At 54.3% G+C, this 16859-nt stretch overlaps 1 protein-coding gene across 1 annotated transcript; it reads left to right on the forward strand.

Moving 5' to 3' along the window:
- The first annotated feature begins 203 nt into the window (after window positions 1–203).
- Fam131c (family with sequence similarity 131 member C) lies at window positions 204–16762 on the forward strand. The gene is made up of 7 exons (XM_006975469.4): window positions 204–367; window positions 10845–10960; window positions 12572–12607; window positions 12879–12972; window positions 14865–15047; window positions 15254–15364; window positions 15918–16762. The coding sequence occupies exons 1-7, from the start codon at window positions 346–348 to the stop codon at window positions 16172–16174; spliced, it is 819 nt and encodes a 272-aa protein (XP_006975531.1). The 5' UTR covers window positions 204–345; the 3' UTR covers window positions 16175–16762.
- The last annotated feature ends 97 nt before the right edge of the window (window positions 16763–16859 follow it).

Here is a 16859-nt window from a genome sequence, read left to right on the forward strand (position 1 = left end):
TGACCTTGAGCTCCAGACAGCAGGTGCTACTCAGGTCTGAGGCTAGAAGTCTTCCTTACAGGGCAGAGTCCAGGTTACCCCGGGCAGCGACAACAGGTGCACGGGCTCGGAGGGGGCGGGGCGCACCCCAGCACCGCCCTCCGCTCTCCCCGGGTCCCCCGCCCGCCGCGGCGTCGCCCGGTCCTGGCAGCTGCGGGCGCGGCGCGAGGCGATCGGGACGCGGCAGCGGGGACGACGACCCAGGCGCTAGCGGAGGCCGAGCCGAGCAGCCCCGGCCCGCGGAGACATGAGCGCGCGGCCGCCCGCCGCACCCCGGGCGCAGTGGCCCGACCCCGCCGCCCCGTGATGGGCTCCTGCGTGTCGCGAGGTGAGGACCCGGCTGCCCAGGACGCGGCAAGGGGCAGGGGCACCAGAGCGCGGCCCGGGGAAGCCCAGGGTGGGTGTCCGCCCTTCACGGACCAGCCGCGCCCCAGGGGACACGGTGCCCCATTGGGACAGGGCTTGGGAGGAGAGCGGGCAGCGCGCAGAGCGGGCGGAGGTCTCTGCACCCCACGCCCCACTCGGCACCCGGCAGGTGGCATGAAGCAAGGTCCCGGTGCCATGCTTTCTTCCCTGCAGCTACACGCCTCCTGCAGTGTGCCTGGGAGGGGAGAGTGGCTTCCGGTTCTTTCTGGTCCTCTTACGGGCCACTGAGCTCCAGGAAGACAAGCAGACCTCGCTTCTGCTCCCCAAGACGCAGGCCTTCCTAGCCCGGGATCTCTTTCCTTCCCTGTACCTCTGTCTTCAGCCCTAGAAGCCCCCTGGCAGGAAGGGGTCAGTGGGGATGAACAGGTTATCAAAGGTGGCTTTACCCCACCCCCATCCCTGCTCAGGGGACAGGAGAGGATAGAGGACAGCTGATGTTCCCAGTAACCCCTGGGCCTTTGTCTCTGACCTGGCACCTTGGTTATCTCCAAGGTGATTCCTGGAACTCTCCCTCATCTGGGCAGGGGTGGGGGGTCTGTCTGTGAATGGGGGGCATAGGGTCTTTCACAGAGGCTGGGGGAGGGGCATATTTGTCTTTGGAGTAATATTTTAGAAAAGAGGTTGGGAGTTGTCATGGCATGCCTGTAATCTCAACACTAAGGAGCTGAGAGATCAAGAGTTCAAGGCCAGCATCCACAGCATAGAGAGTTCATGGCCAACCTGGGCTATATGAGACCTTGTGTCAAAACAAAATACCCTCCCCTCCAAAAAACGGTTGGGTTATTGTCCCACTTGGGACTCGTACTCTCTGTGGGAGCATCGGGTGGGCTGGGAGTAAGAGTGTAAAGACAAGTCTCCCCACCCAAGTTCTTGGAAGACTTCACTGGTTACTCCAGTAATTCACTCAGGCAGAGAAGGATAAGCTGGCCTTAGAGTTGGGCTGGGCGGGCCCTGGTGGGGAACTTGGTCTGGGGAAAAGCACCCTCCCCCCTCATCCTCTGGACTCTGAGGAAGTTCTGCCCCAAGTTCATGGAAGAGTATTCAGGGGAGTGACTCAGGGTGTCCCTGTAAGGTGTCAGCATTGGGGGAATGGGCGGGGGAGGGGAGAAGCAGAGTCAGTCTGTCTGAAGTTGGTTCAAGCTGGTTGATGGTAACATGACTACCTCCTGAATGTCAGCCGGTGAGTTAGAAGCAGCATGGTCCTGTGAGACCCGAGGAACCCAGCATGCACCTGGCCTGTGAGGCACAGCAGAGATTGAGGATGGTTCTTTCAGCCCCAGGCTCTCCGAGTCTGAGCTGTCCCCAGAAACCTTCAAGACTCTGGGGAGTCTCCCATGGAGGCAGTTCCAGGAGTTAAAGATCTGGACATTTCCTTACTGACCAGATAGAGCTCTTCTCCATCCTGTGGCCAACCCAACCCATGCTCACAGCCATGGGAGCCCAGCCCGGTGTGTGCTGGCCTGTGAGCACAGGATCCACAAAAGACAGGACAGAGGCTGGACTACAGGGATGGCTGCCAAGGTCACACTGTGAGGCTGAGGCCTGGGTCCTCCATCTCCCATAGTCCCTCCACGACCCCTCTGCCAGGGCAGTTGAGGTCACACTGGCTGAGACACTCTCTACTCTTCTTCCTGAATCCTGAGTGCCGCCCCCAGATCAGGCTGCATTTTCTAGCCTTCTCCCCATCCTGAGAGGCCAGAGCCTGACAGTGGTCTCAACATGCACTCCAGCAATTTAGATGAGAGATTTGAGCCGGTGGTGGCGCACGCCTTCAATCCCAGCACTTGGGAGGCAGAGGCAGGTGGATCTCTGTGAGTCTGAGGCTAGCCTGGGCTACAGAGTGAGTTTCAGGACATCCAGGGTGGCTACACAGAAAAACCCTTTCTTTTTTTTTTTGGTTTTTCGAGACAGGGTTTCTCTGTGTAGCTTTGCGCCTTTCCTGGAACTCGCTTTGGAGACCAAGCTGGCCTCGAACTCACAGAGATCCACCTGGCTCTGCCTCCCAAGTGCTGGGATTAAAGGCGTGCGCCACCACAGCCCAGCAGAAAAACCCTTTCTCAAAAAAAAAAAAAAAAAAAAAAAAAAAAAAAAGCCAAAAGGAAAAAAGAAATGAAGTTTGTTTGTTTGGATTTTTTGAGAAATTTTTTGACCTCAGCCTCCAGAGCCAGGTCCTCAGCATCCCAGGTCCTCAGCATCCCAGTCCTCAGCCTCCCAGGTCCTCAGCCTCCAGGTCCTCAGCCTCCAGGTCCTCAGCCTCCCAGGTCCTCAGCCTCCAGGTCCTCAGCATCCCAGGTCCTCAGCATCCCAGGTCCTCAGCCTCCAGGTCCTCAGCCTCCAGGTCCTCAGCATCCCAGGTCCTCAGCCTGAGCACCCTTGGCCTCTTGTGGATCATCTCAGGCTTCCCTGGGCTCCTGAGTCCCTACCTCTGTAAACTTGGACCAGTTACAAGTTTACCTGCCCAGGGTTTGCCTGAGCCATGTGCAGAGCCTGAAGTGGAGGTCAGGGATCATGAACTTTGCACTGATGCTTCATGGAGCCTGGACCTGCAACCAACTGGGGCTACCCAGTTTCCCCTACTCCAGGTCCAGGCTACACCTGAGAGACCCACCCTGCTCAGAAGTTAGCTTCTGCCACCGGGCTGGGGGATCAGGAGTCCCCAGCCTGCAGTCCCTGCTCCACTGTCCCCAAGTGTGTGAACTTATCGACTTGAGTGGGAATGGGGATAGTGTGGGAGTGTAGGACTGGGTGGGAGAGGGTCTCAGTGTAAAGACCACCCCCGCCATCAGTACCGCGTCAACACTCAATAGCCATTTCTCCCACGGGGCTACTGGATCAACTTTCCTGCATACAGTTGCTCCAGGCCTTCTGGGTGGGAAAGGGGACCCCTCCTGCTCCAAGGAAGTAGTAGGAGCCAGGCATTTGTGTTGGGGACAGAGGGATACTGGCCACACACACTGCATCTAGGAACTATTTTGTATTCCTTATCTATTTCTATTTTTCAACATTTATTTTGTTTGTCTGTTTGTGTTTATTGAGACAGGACCTTATTCTGTAGTCCTGGCTGGCATTGAACTCAAGGTCATCCTCCTGCTTCCATCTCCCAAATGCTAGAATTTTATGTTTGAGGACCACGTCTGCTCTACTTATCTTTTCTTCCCCCTCTTGTTTAAATGCGATCTCCAGTAGCCCAGGCTAACCTTGAACTTGCTATGTAACTGGGGATGACCTTGAACTCCTGATCCTTTTTGCCTCTACCTCCCAGGTGCTAGGATTACAGGCACGTACCACCATGCCTCACGTATGTGGGGCTAAGGGATCGAACCCAGGACTTTGTGCATGCTAGGCCAACACTCCACCAGCTGAGCTACAACCAGAGTCCGGTTCATCTATTTTTAAGCTGCCACTCCTCGGATGCTTATCCTGAGCCAGGCTGAGCCAGGTCTTGGCTCTCCTGACCCAGTTAGCTGTCCTTGAACCTGGGAGGGAAGTGGGTTCCGAGTGGAGCAGAACCTCACCCGGCTCACCCACCTGGCAGTACAGAGAGGCAGACTCAGGTCCGTGGGCCCCAGTGCTGAGCAAGGAGCCCCTGCCCTTTGCTTTTCCAAAGACTCCCTGCTCTCCCCCAAAGCACTTGGTACACGGCCAACAGTCCAGAACCGATTTCTGGGATAGCTCAGAGGCCTCACAGCTGGTTGGGTTTTCCTGGCACTGTCAGTGGAGGACAGCGTGGGACACACAGGAAGTCAGTATCTACCCCCTCCATCCTGGGGTCTCTCTGTGCCCACCTATGCTTCCTGGCTCCACGGCTTCTCTATCTGCCCCTGCCACCTCAGTCCTCTCCCCCGGTCAGCCTCCTGGTCCCCCAGTCAGCCTCCTGGTCCCCCAGTCAGCCTCCTGGCCTGTCTTGGGGGTCTCTAGTGTCCAGAACATCGGTTCTTATGAGAGTAGACATTGGCCATCGAGGACCATCTACAAGAGTAGATGGACATTTCCTATAGTTTAATCTGAGGTGAGGGACACGGTTTTATGTTCAAAGTGGGGGGAAGCAGTGCACACACACACACACACACACACACACACACACACACACACACACACACACCATAGAAAAAAATGACTGGTCCCTTTCTGGAGATCAGCACTATCTGTTTGGTAGTTGGACTTTCATCCTGCCCTCTAGGTCTGAACCTCATCCATGCCACTCACTACCTGGTGCCTTGGATAAGTCACTCAGACTCTCCGAGAGGCTTCATTTTCTCATCTGTCAAATGGGCATGCTGTTACCTACTTTGAAGGGTTCAAAGTGAAATCATAGGTGAGGAATCAACATGGTGTCTGACCCAGAGCACATGCTTAATAAACAAGCAGCGTATCCTCGCAGGCCAGGCTTCTCCCTCAAGGGAGTTACCTAGTCAGCTTAGGCCAACCTGGCAGGCTGCCTGGAGCTGGTGTGACTGGAGTAGGCTGGGGCCCAGGAGGGGAGAGGGAATGAGGAGGAGCTGGGGTGAGTGGAAGCCCTTGGTTGGGGATGGAAAGGGATCCCCATGAGCATCACTGAGCTCAGCCAACCAGAGGACTACAGGACCATCATGGCCCTGTGGTCTGGGAAGACGTTGGAGAAGGGGTCTCTGCCAAGTTCGGGGGCCTGCTGTCCTGGCAGGGACTCACCAGGCAGAGAGGCCAGTGCCTCATACTCTGGTCTCCCTCTGTAGGGTTCAGAGGGTCCCCAGGGCAAACTCCATGCCAGGAACAGGACACAGGAGTCCCGCTGTCCAGAAAGACAGACTACGGGACAGAGAGAGCAGTTCCTCTGAGGGAGCCCTGGCCACAGTGGTGGCCTTCTGCTGTAGCCCTCAGCACACATGCATGGGGGGGGGGCACATGAGGAGCACATGACTGTGGTCCAGAAGACTAAGCCCAAAGCTGCTTCTGTACAGAGCCAAGGGTGGCTGACATATCCCAGTGGGCGGGGCCCCTGGTGCATCCATTTGCCACAGGTGCCGGAGCCTCTTTGGGGAGGCTGGCTTCCAGGGAGGCAGCGCCAGGGGCCGTGCGCCCAGGCTGCTGCTCACTTGTGTCTCGATTTCCCTGTGCTGCTGGGAGAGAGCCCCCTTCACTCCATCTGCTCTGTCTCCTCCCAAGTGGCTGCAGGCTAATTCTCTTGCTCCCAAGAAATGCTCTGGGGGCAGGTGGCAACCACGGTGACTAATGGGCTGGGACCCAGAGCCCTGATGAATAGCTGTGAGCACTGGGTAGCTCTGAAGCAAGTGAGAGGAGTCTGGGGGGCTGGTCTTCAGATTCACCCAGGGACCAGGCAGATGAAGGCTGGTAGGGGGGCTCTGCAGCATGAAGAGTGTAAGTTAGAGATTATGGAGAACTGTCTGGGTGGTTAAGCTGACAGTCTGATTGGGGAGCTTTGGTAGAAAGGCAGGAAACATCCTTGATAAGCGGAGGGATGGAGGGGACCTCTAGATGACACCCCTTTCCTGGAAGGATCGTAATGGTCTTCCGGTTGCCATGGTAACAAGAGGGCTGTCACTCCTGTAGCCTGAGGGAGAGGGAGCAGGTCCAAGAAAGGGCCTCAGACATTGAGTGGAAGGAGTAGGGGGTACGCTGTGAAAGAAAGGGAGTGTCCGCACACAGCTCCCTTGGGAGAGGCATCCAAAAAAGCAAGCATCTACAGTCCCCTGGGCTGTCCCCTGCCCCACCCCACATGGCAGTGTGTTTTTCCAGTCACCAAGGCCGTGATGTAGCCAGGTCCCTGCTGGGCTAAGAGCAGCCTGTGATTTCACCCTGGGCTGGTTCATTACCTGACGTCTCCATGGCAACCAGCCCATGACATCATGGGGGAGAAGGAGACTTTGGTAGAGGTGCCTGGGTCCCAGATGGGATGGGTGTCAGGCAGGCAGGGGAGAGCCTGGAGCCAGGGGCCATCAGCCCCTCCCCCCCCCCTCAGCAAATGTCTGGTGTCACTGCTGTCCTGGCTCCCCCTTCTCATCCTTCTCACTCCCTGCTCCGCAGCTGGAGAGCTCACTGCTTCCAGGGGTGCCCAGGGAGTCCATAAGCACCCCAGCACCCATCCAGGTCCCCAGCACCACCCTGTAGCCAGTCAGATGCTGGCTTTGTGCAATGTGCAGGATTCCAGAATACTCAGTGTTTCTTAAGCTTTTGTTTTTTGGTGTGTGTGTGCATGGTGTGTGTGTATGTGGTGTATGTGTGGTTTGTGTGTATGGTGTGTGTATGTCTATAGTGTGTATGTATGTGTGATGTGTCTGTCTCTGTGTGTGGTGTGTCTCTCTACATCTCTCTGTGTGTAGCATATGTGTGTATGGTGTATGTGTGTGTGGTGTGTGGTATGTGTGTATGGAGTCTATAGTGTGTGTGTGTGGTGTATCTGTGTGTGTGTGCGTGCATGCGTGCGTGCGTGTGCGTGTGCGTGTGTGTGTGTGTGTGTGTGTGTGTGTGTGTGTGTGGTGTTGCTGTGTATTCTAACCTGACTTGGAACACACCATGTATTCTGACTGGCTTCAGACTCCTGATCCTTCTGCCTCAGTCCCCAGTGCTGGGTCCAAGCATGAATCATGAACTCTAGTCACAGCTTTCAAACTTTAAAAAAAAAATTTAAATAATTTGAAAAAGCTAGACAGTGGTGATGCATGCCTTTAATCCCAGTACTCAGGAGGCAGAGCCAGGAGGATCTCTGTGAGTTCGAGGACAGTCTGGTCTATAGAGTGAGATCCAGGACAGGCTCCAAAACTATACAGAGAAACCCTGTCTCAAAAAACCAAAAAAAAAAAAAAAAAAAAAAAAAAAGGAAAGAAAAAAGAACAAAATTTATATGTGTTTTGCCTGCATGTATGCCTGTGCATCATGTCTGTCTCTAGTGCCCATAGAGGCCAGGGAAGGACATTAGATACCCTGGAATTGGAGTTACAGGTGGTTGTGAGCTGCCACGTAGGTGCTGGGAATCGAACCCAGGTCCTCTGGGAGAGCAGCCAGGGCTCTTAAACACTAGGCTACCTCTCCAGCTCCTAATTCTTCTTCTTTTTTATATTTACTTGTCTGTTGTGTGGGTGTGGGTGTGGGTGTGTGTGTGTACATGTGACATTACATGCGTGATGGTCATAGACAAACTGGGAGTCAGCTCTCGTCTGTCACCTATGGCTCCCCGGGTTGGAACCCAGATCAGCGGGCTTGGCAGCAGGCACCTTTAATCCACTGAGACATCTTGCTGGTTGAACTTTCAAACTGTTATTTTTAAACCTTGTCGTGAATGAGAATGCCCCTGTAGAATGCCCTCATATATTTGAATACTTGGTCTCTAGTTAGTGGAACTGTTTGGGAAGGATTAGAAGGTGTGGCCTTGCTGGAGGAGGCGTGTCACTGGGGACAGGCTTGGAGGTTTCAAAAGCTCATACTGTTCCCAATTCTCTCTCTCTCTCTCTCTCTCTCTCTCTCTCTCTCTCTCTCTCTCTCTCTCTCTCTCTCTTTCTCTTGGCTTTGTGCTTGTGAATCAGGATGTGAGCTCTTAGCCACGGTGGCAGTGCCATACCTGCCTGCCTGTTGCCATGCTCTCCACCATGATGGCCATAGACTCACCCTCTGAAACCATGATCTCCCACTTAACTGTTTCTTCTATGAGTTGCCTTAATCGTGGTATCTTAGTACCACAGTAGAAAAGTAACTAAGACAGACCTGTAGGAACAAATATATTGTGCATTTTGACCCAGTGTTGTGCACACCTAGAAAATTCTCACCTGTGTGAATTCACACACACACACACACACACACACACACACACACACACACACACAAGTACTTGCGTGAGTATATGCCTGTGTGCGTGTGACACACAGAAGCTTCATGACACAGGACTGAATGAATCTTGGGCTGCCTCTGGCTCTGATGATGAAAAACAAACCCGATGAACGGCTTGCATGACCATTGAAGGACGTGGCCCCTGAATGACCACTGAAGGACGTGGCCCCTGAATGACCACTGAAGGACGTGACCCCTGCCCCGCCACTGAGTCCTTCCTTTGTAGAGTTGGGAGGTACTGGAGCCCAGACAAGAGCAACATTAACTTGGGGTCGTACAGCCAGGATTGGCACGCAGCAGGCTGTGCCGGGGTTGGCAGAGGACGAGTACACGGTTCAGCCCTTACTCTCAGAACCCATGCAGTCCTCTGTGTCCTGCCCTCCTCATGTCTGGGTCACTTTGGGGCAGGAGAGGACACTGACGCTCACCTTGCCCTCCTCTCCTATAGCGTCCCAGACAGCCTGGCTCCAGCCTCTCAGCCTTGGCCCATGCATTTCAGCCTTGGGGCAGGTCCCAGATCCTCTGGCCTCTGGATGTAATTGGGCTGAAAACTCTCACCTTGAATGCAAGCCTGTCCTCATCTCCCTTCCTCCAGCCAGGCTGGCTGTGCCTGAGCTGTGAGCTCTGCAGCAATTCCTCTGTGGGGACCCCTTTCTCCCCTGACCTGTTGGGATCTGGAGTGGAGTGTGACTGGAGACAGAACCCAGCTCTTCTGACTTGTCTGGGGAACTCCAGCCACATTCCACTCCAGATCCTCAAAAACATTTTTTTTTATTAAAAAAAAAATTATACTAGTGTGGTGGCACACACCTTTAATCCCAGCACTTGGGAGACAGAGTCAGGTAGATCTCTGTGAGTTCAAGTCTAGCCTTGTCTACCTAGAAAGTTCCAGGCTGGCCAGGGCTGCATAGTGAGACCCTGTCTCAAAGAAAATTATAAAGTAAAAATAATTGCAATAGTGGACACATTGGCACAGACTTACAGTGCCAGCTGCTTAGCAAGCTGGGGCAGGAAGTTCAAAGATAGCCTGGGCTACACAGAAAACCTCTGTCTCAAAGATAGAGGAAGAAGAGGAGAAAGAATCAGAAGCTTTTCATTTATTTGTTGATTTTATTTATTAATTTAGAGATAAAGTCTTGGTTTTTCAAGACAGGGTCTCTCTGTGTAGCTCTGGCTACAAGTTCTGGAACTCACTCGGTAGACCAGGCTGGCCTTGAACTCACAGAGATCCACCTGCCTCTGCCTTCCAAGTGTTGGGATTAAAGGTGTGCACCACCACTGCCCAGCTTTTCTTTTCTTTCTTCCTTTCTTTTTCTTTTTCTTTTTTTTAAGAGATAAAGTCTTATGTAGCTAAGGCTAGCCTCAAAGTTGCTACATATCCAGGGATGACCTTGAATTTATGATCCTCCTGTCTTCACCTCCAGAGTGCTGGGATTACAAATGTGTGCTGAAAATTGAACCCAGGACTTCATACGTGTTAGGCAAATACCCCACCCACTGAGCTAAGTCTCCAATACCAACCTTTTCTTTCTTTAAAGTATACAATCAATAAGATCCTTTGTATCTGAGGTTGGTCTCCAACTCCTGGGATTCAATGATTCTCCTACTTTGCCCGCATAGCTGGGACCTTGGGTGTGAACTATAACCCACACTTGACTATACTACTGTTTTTTGTATGTTAATTTTGTATACTGCATCTTTACTGATTAGTTTTAAAGAGGCTTAACATCAGTACAGCCATGACAGGCTATAGACTAACAATATTGGGACTAGGCCTCACCATTACGATAACCAGAAAAAGCCACAAACTACCCTGCAGGGGACCAATCAGAATCGAGTCAAACAAGTACTAGATGCTCCAGAACATTAGCGATAGCTTACATCACTTGTATACAGGTTGCCAATTTCCTTGCAGCAACACCAGTACCAATCCCTGTTTGACCAGACTTCTGTGCCCACCCCTGACCAGTCAGTTCAACCCCCACCTGAATCCGGAATTCCCCTACCTCCCCCACCCCATCCTTTACTCCTTAAAAACCCTGCCATAACTGATCTCAGGGCTCTCCCTGATCCAACTGCTGTATCAGAACAGGTGGAGAGCCCAAGCTTGAGCTTGTAATAAAGGCTCTTCACTTTTGCATATAAACTCAGATTCCTGGTCATCTCTGGGGGGTTCATGATTCGGGCATAACAAGTTTATCAGTTCAACTTTTTTTTTTTTTGGCAGAATCTTTAGTTTTTCTTTTTTCTTCCTTTCCTCTTTGGTTTTTCGAGATAGGGTTTCTCTGTGTGACAGTTCCGTCTGTCCTGGAACTCGCTCTGTAGACCAGGCTGGCTTCAAACTCACAGAGATCCACCTGCCTCTGCCTCCCAAATGCTGGGATTAAAGGTGTGCACCACCACTGCTCAGCTGTCTTTAGTTTTTCTACATGTAAAACAGGGATAGCTTGACTTCCTCCTTTTCAGTTCAGATGTCCCTATTTCCTCTTCCTGCCTTATTGCTATGGGTCAGTGGGGGTTTTTTGTTTTTGTTTTAATTCCTCCTGTCGTTTTATTTCCAGATCTGTTCACAAGTGCCCACAAAGACTGTCCAAGGCCCCAGGGCACAGACCTCCTGAATCGGGATCTGCCCTCCAGCCATCCACCTGCCACTGTTCCAGATCATGTTGCTGGCAAGGTAACTGGCCACTCATCACCCTCCTCCTGCCTGCCCTGGCTCCAGCTGCTCTTTTATCTCCCTAAGGCAAGCAGAGACCATTCTCAGTCCTTTCCTCCTTGCCAACTCCAGTTTCTCCCTGGGCACTAGGGGCACCCAAGGGCTTGGAGTTCAGCTGGATGAGGGTCTGCACTGGGCTGGGTATCAGGGACTGAGCCGGACTTACCTAGAAAACACAATACCATCCCAAAGGTCTTCCTGTCCACATGAACTCAGCCTTGTAGACGCAGGTTCTGCTACCAGCCCAGAACTGCTTAGCAACTGTCAACAGCTTCTTGAGAGTAAAAGCAGGGGGGTTCTCCACATAGATCAGGAAGGTGTATGTAGCAAGGGGTTCCGGTGTAGTGAAGAGTCCTGGTGTGTCAAGGGATCCCAGTACATAATTTCCATATTTGTCTAGGGATGTGGCTTGAACCTGCCAGTTGATTTTTTAAGATGTATTTATTTTTAATTTATGTGTATGAGTGTTTGCCTTCACGTGTCTGTGTTCATCACTTGTGTGCAGTACCTGTGGAGACCAGAAGAGGGCACTGGATCTCCTGGGACTGGAGGTACAGATGATTGTGAGCTGCCTTGTGGGTGCTGGAAACTGAACCCAGGTCCTCTGGAAAAACAACAAATGCTCTCAACTACTGAGCCATCTCTCTAGCCTCAAGATGCTGCTTTTTATTTTTTGTTTCATCATCATCATTATTTATTTATTTAGAGACAGCGTTTCACTGTGTCGGGCTGGCTGGTCTGGAACTCACTAGTTAGGACAGACTGTCCTTGAACTCACAGAGATCCTCCTGCCTCTGCCTCCTGAGTGCTGGGATCAAAGGTGTGCGCCACCATGCCAGCTAGGTCATTGTTTTGTAAGCACACTGAGCCTGAGCCTGAGCCTGAATTATGCTGGTGATGATTTACCACTGCCTGTTGCAAATGGCAACATCACCATTTTTCAGAAAAATAAATTCTCTTTCTGGTTTAAATCTCTAGTCTCAAGCTTGAAAGATAGATAGTTCAGTGATTAAGAGAATGTATTGCAGGTTGGGGATTTAGCTCAGTGGTAGAGCGCTTGCCTAGCAAGTGCAAGGCCCTGGGTTCGATACTCAGCTCAAAAAAAAAAAAAAAAAAAAAAAAAAAAGAATATCTTACAGAGGACCTGAGTTTGGTTCCCAGCACCCACACTGGGTGGATCACAACCACCTATAACTCCATCTCCAGCTTTTCTGGCCTCTTCGGGCACCTGCACTCATGTGCACAGACACACAGGCACACAGACACACACACAGACACACACACAGAGAGACACACACGCACGCACACACGCAATTTAAAAAGTCCCCAGTCTCCAGGCAACAGGAAATAGTGAAAGCATACTCCGGCCTTGGTCAGACCTATTACCTGCACCAATCCCTCTCCTCCCAAGGCCACTGTATCCCACTTCCTTTTCTGGGTGCTAGGGGACAGCCGGGCATGGGTAGACCTTGATCCATCTCTCAGAGCACCACAAGGTGGAGCCACCCTACCCTGTAGGACTTGGCCATGATGCCCCAGCCCTGACTGCTCCCCTTTCTCCTCTTGTTTCAGGACAAGCAGATGGATTTCTGTTGGGATCCGTGGCAGGTCAGTGTGCTTGCTCTCCCGCAGTCCTGCCAGCCCAGCTGATGCCACTGTCCCTCCTTCCTCTGCTGTGCCCACCCCAGGCCCGCAGTCCTGCCGGCCCAGGGAAGGAAGTCTGGTGGGAATGGATAGGATCTCCCTACCTTTCTATTCCTGGTCCCTGGCCACCACCTAAGGATGAGTGGGTGGTAACAATGGTCTGCAGGGGTGCAGGGGGAGGGGGCAATGTCCTCTGGCTGGCTGTCCTTCCCAACTATCCCTTTCTTTTCTACAGAGGTGCTTCCAGACCACCAACGGCTACATATCCGACTCCAGAGCCTGTGCCAGCAACTACAGCGTGGCTGCCCTGGCCACCTCATCCCTTGTGGGTAGGTCCCCACAGCCCCCCTCCAGCCCTTAGAGATTGTGGGCTCCTCCCCAGACATGCACTGAGGGGAGGCAAAGGGTCACAGTCACGCTGTGTGTCACGTTTTCTAATTGCCAGACTTCAGGCTGGGTTCCTCTTTCCGGAGCTGACTTGCTGGGTTTTCAGGCCCGGGGGATGCCTCAGAGGGAGGTGTGCGTGCAGTTTCTGGGTGTCTGACTGCGTGGTCTCCCACGTCACCTTGGGTCTTGTTCCCTAGAAGCAGAGCCTGAGGTGGGGACGGTGTCCCCCGGGGGGATTGCTCTTAGGTGGGTCCCTGGGGAGTGAAGGAGGCAGGGGAGGCTGAGTGAAGACTTGGTTACAGTTGTGTTCCCTCTCCGCCTCAACCCACGGGGAGCTCTGCAGCAGGGTAGCCTGAAGGAAGACCGTGTGTCTGGACTTCAGTGTTCAGTTGTCTATGAGGAAGACGATGCCACCTTGAGGGCATGAGGCGGCACCCGAAGCTGTGATAGTTCTCTGAAGCGGGTGTGGGAGGGAGCCGGGAGAGGCTCACCCAGGTGGCTAGGAGAAGGGCACATAAGCGGGCAGGGGACCCACGCTGCTGCTCTTGGCCATAGACGGCCCTCAGCCCAGCCTACCAGGCCACTGGGCCCTCCAGTGCCCTCTTACAGCTTCTCCCCACACCACCCCAGATCCTTTCAGGTTCCCACAGGACCTGGCTGCCTCCCTCCACCCCTGTCTCTGCAGCTTCCCCTACCTGAAATACCTGCCACCCACCTCTCCCCGTCCTCAGGCGCCTGAGAAACACCACCTCTCCCAAAGGACTCTGCAGTCCAGGACCCCACTTGGGGGAGCAGGTCTCCCCTTCTTTCTCGTCTCCATCACTCCCAAGTCCCTGGTCCCTCGTGCCTGTGGATGTCTCACTTGCCCTCGGAACCCGCATTCCCCAGGGCCTCATGTCTGCGTGGCTTTCAGGACCCTGGGGATGCCCAGATCTGTCTCCGCCTCCGTAGTGAAGCTGTTCCTGACACCTCTCCATCACCTTCCACACCCAGCCAGTCAAGTCAAATGCTCCCCCAGCCCTTCTCCTCCTGTCTAGACCTGGCCTGCCTCTTGCTGGGTCCCTGCAATGGCCCCGAATTGTCCCCCGTCTCCCATCTCCACCCTTGAACTTCCATCTTTCAGTTGGAATGCTGTTTCCAAGGAACAGATCTAATCTCTGTGTCTGTGTCTGGCTATCACTGTCCACTGCTGTGCGGACAACAGAGCTGTCACCTTGGCTCTCCAGCCTCAGTCTGGCCCCTGCAGGGCTCCCAGCCGCTTGTCCCTGTGTCACCCTTGATTGTACCGGTGTTATGCCAGCTTTTCTGTGCCTTTAATCTCATCTCACCTATGAAACAGCCTGGCTCCCATCTCTCCGGAGCATCACAGTAGGCCTTCAGAGCCCAACTCCAGGCCACTTCCTCCGGGTAGCACTCCCTGAGTGCTCCACTCCAGAGTCTCACTCTGCAGAGCTGGGGGCACAGGGCAACTCCCTTGGGACTGTCCAGTCATGAGTGGAGGGTGCAGAGTCCGAGAGGAACTGAAGGTCACAGCCAGTGTGAGAAAGGAGAGACTGGGTTGGAAACCTGGTCCAGAGTCACTAAGACATTGGGGAGGAGGGCGGGGCATACAAATGGGTGAGACATGTAAATGAAGTAGGGCCATAATCCTGGGGAGGGCACAGGGCAGGATGTGGGTTGTGGGAGGCAAAGCTCCCCCTGGCCATGGTAATAGGAAACTGAGGGGTGCAGGCCTATAGATCAGGGGTGGTTGAGATACAGAACATGGGGTGTCTGAGGTTTTGGGGTGCCCTGAACTGGGATGGTCACCCGACAGCCATCCATGACCTCACAGGAGTGGTACAAAGCATCAAGGACCACATCACAAAGCCCACAGCCATGGCTCGTGGCCGAGTGGCCCACCTCATCGAGTGGAAAGGCTGGAGTGCCCAGCAGTCAGGCTGGGAGCCATCCTCAGCAGAGGATGAACACTATTGCTGTCTCCCTGACGAGCTACGAGAGGCCCGCTTTGCTGCAGGTGAGGGGGGGTGCAGGGAGGGAGGCCATAGGCGGGGTCTCCAGGGGTGAAGCTGGGTCTGAGCACAAGGTGGTGGGTGGGGTGCCAGGTGGCTTTCTTCATCACCTGGGTAGAGAGGGACAGTCCAGGGAGGCCTGTGGAGGCACAGAGTGCCCCCTTCCCACCCACAGGCTCCGTCACGGAGCCTGATCTTGCTGTGCCCTCAGGTGTCGCGGAGCAGTTTGCTATCACGGAGGCCACTCTGAGTGCCTGGTCCTCCCTGGATGACGAAGAACTGCAGCCAGAGGACAGTACCCAGGGTGCCTTCCAGCTCCAAGGTACAGCCGGGGATACCGAGGCAGGGTGGGCGGAGGAGCGCCGAGGGTGGTGCCTAGGTCTCTCAGGCGGGCTCCTTCTCTCCCCACCCCGCTCCTCCATGGCTTAGCTTCTTCCTCAGTAACCTGGGACTGGCAGCCCTGGCCTGCACATTTCCAGGGAGTGCCCTGAGCAAAAAGGAAAGTCTGGCTGTGGTGTGGCTTGAGCTGGCACTAGGTGCATTGTGGGTACTGCTTCCCCAAACCTGGGTCCTGGTGAAGCTTACATTGACATACCTCACTTGATTCTCCCTATTACCAGGAGGGGAGGGGACAGAGGACCAGAAGGAGCACCCCTTGTCCCAATACTCACTCCCTTGGCTCTTGGCTACTCTGCTCCCTGGCATGGGGAGACAACTGAGCTCAGAGAGGTTTGGAGACCTGCCTGGGGTCACACAGCTTAGCAGTGAGTGACCTACAGGGCTCCTGACCCTTGCCTGGCCTCCCACATCCAGGGAGGTAGGACACAGGATGCAGGATTCCATCTCTCCTCTGTATCCCCTTTTTGGTATTCTAGACCTGGAGAGCATCTACCTTCAGGACAGCCTCCTGAGTGGCCCTTCACAGGACGATAGTCTCCTAGCCTGCTCCCCTGGCCTCACCCTTGATGATGCCTGGCCCTCACCGGAGGAGCCCCCTAGCCCCACCCAGCAGCATCGGCAGCGGCTGCCAGGGGCTCAGGGGCCTGACAGCGGAGCCCACTTGCACGACTCGCTGCCCTCGGTGGACAGTGGCTCTCTCTCGGAAGAGGAGGATGAGGTGTTCTACAACTGAGGCAAGCTGGCCCGTCCAGGGTCTGCACACCTTGCTGGGAGGCCAACGCTAGCCCCGCACTGGGCATCTCTTGACTCCTTGGGACAAACACAGGGTGGAATGTGGCGGGGATGGTAGCCATCATTCCTGTGGACCACTCAGTGCCTCCGTGGACCGGCCCTCAACCGTGGGAGCCCCCTGCTTTGTGTGCTTGGCCTCTCCAGGGCCTCTGCCCTCGGCCTGCTCCTGGACTCGAAGCAGACACCGGGGCAACCGGCTCCAGGGGAGCTGACAGTCAGGCCCCCAGGAGGACACCATGGAAAGCCTGGGAGGGTCATTTGGAGGGGCCTGGGGAGCCAGCCTTGACTTGGGCTTAGCCCCTCCCCACGCCCTCCGTACGTCTGTCCCACGGAAGGGGGGACTGTTTCTTCTGGTCAAGCCATTCCTCGACTCTCTAACATCTCTGGAGGGTCTGTCTGTCGCTCCCCTCTTACCTGGCTCCTCTGTGACCCCATGCTCCCCAGCCAAGAGAACCCACGTTCCCCCTCCCCCTCCCCTTCCCCTCCCACAGGGTTTTCTGGTGACATTAAAGTAGTATGCTCATCCTGGATGAAGTTGACCTGGTCTCCCGGGGAAGGCATATTGCTGAGCCCTGGATGAGGGTCCGAGGGGTTGGGGCGGGGAGACTCATCTCCAACACACAAAC

The sequence above is a fragment of the Peromyscus maniculatus genome, chromosome 2, assembly GCF_049852395.1.
Source record: "Peromyscus maniculatus bairdii isolate BWxNUB_F1_BW_parent chromosome 2, HU_Pman_BW_mat_3.1, whole genome shotgun sequence".
NCBI lineage: Eukaryota > Metazoa > Chordata > Mammalia > Rodentia > Cricetidae > Peromyscus > Peromyscus maniculatus.

Coding starts and splice junctions, on each gene's coding strand:
- Fam131c (XM_006975469.4), top strand. CDS start 346: ATGGGCTCCTGCGTGTCGCGAG. Junction 12,973..14,864: donor GGCCACCTCATCCCTTGTGG/GTAGGTCCCCAC, acceptor ATGACCTCACAG/GAGTGGTACAAAGCATCAAG. Junction 15,365..15,917: donor GGGTGCCTTCCAGCTCCAAG/GTACAGCCGGGG, acceptor TTGGTATTCTAG/ACCTGGAGAGCATCTACCTT.